Source organism: Phalaenopsis equestris, unplaced genomic scaffold, assembly GCF_001263595.1.
Source record: "Phalaenopsis equestris unplaced genomic scaffold, ASM126359v1 Scaffold192288, whole genome shotgun sequence".
Classification (NCBI taxonomy): domain Eukaryota; kingdom Viridiplantae; phylum Streptophyta; class Magnoliopsida; order Asparagales; family Orchidaceae; genus Phalaenopsis; species Phalaenopsis equestris.
The window spans coordinates 1-951 of record NW_018212237.1 but is presented as its reverse complement, the minus strand read 5'-3'; the positions used below and the strand labels follow the sequence as shown (position 1 = coordinate 951).

General features: G+C 44.9%; 1 protein-coding gene across 1 annotated transcript; it reads left to right on the top strand.

Moving 5' to 3' along the window:
* Positions 1 to 6: 6 nt before the first annotated feature.
* LOC110034691 (hydroxyproline O-galactosyltransferase GALT3-like) lies at positions 7 to 802 on the top strand (the record flags this gene model as incomplete). Its single annotated transcript, XM_020738936.1, has 3 exons — positions 7 to 145; positions 240 to 454; positions 524 to 802. Coding segments are annotated over 3 exons (633 nt in total), but the record flags the coding sequence as incomplete, so codon positions are not given.
* Between the last annotated feature and the right edge of the window lie 149 nt (positions 803 to 951).

Genomic DNA, 951 nt, shown 5'->3' with positions numbered 1-951 from the left:
AGCGGGACTCCGCCGCATGTCGTGCTTCGGTTCAACGTCAGCCTCGCCTCCGGAGATTCATCGAACATTGCTCAGAGCTCATGGACGCCGGAGCTTGGGTGGATCGAGTGGCAGTGGTGCCCGGAGCCTGATGGTAATCTGAAAGGTAAAGCATGTAATCTTAGTAGGAGCTCTTTAATGAGTCCTTGGATAACTTTTTTGTGAATTGATGAGGAGAATTCTACTGAAAATGGTTACAGTTGATGAGCTAGTTCGCTGCAACGTGCATTCTGGGGAGAGCATCACTGAGGATCGGCACAATGGTAGTGATGTTGATGGAAAGAAGAGTTCTCGTTTGAGCATCAACTTCCCCTTCACTGTAGGCCACGCATTCACCAGCAATTTGTGGGCAGGAATTGATGGCTTCCACATGACGGTGAATGGGCGCCATGAGACATCGTTCATGTATAAGGAGGTAAGATGACGAAATCAATCTTGATTTTATGAATTGTTCCATAACAATGACTTGTAACGATGATTACAGAGACTTGAACCGTGGTCTGTGAGCGGAGTAAAGGTGGAGGGAGCTTTAGAGGTGTTATCATGTTTTGCAAATGGTTTACCTTTCTCTGAAGATCTGGCGTTGGCTGGCGATGTGGAGAAGCTGAAGGCTCCTAAGATTGCAAAGCGCAGGGTGTTCATGCTTGTTGGGGTGTTCTCCTCAGGCAACAATTTTGCTCGGCGGCAGGCTATAAGGAGGTCCTGGATGCAGTATGAAACTGTGAGGTCCGGTGAGGTTGCGGTGCGGTTTGTCATTGGACTTGTAAGTTTCACTCCTTCAGTTCAGACAAATTTTAATGGTAAATTTACGTACATACCAAATAATTCTTATGCATTTACATTTCTAACACTTAAAGTTTGAAATTCACATTTAGTCAATTCTGTATTTACATATCTAACGCCTAAATTTTA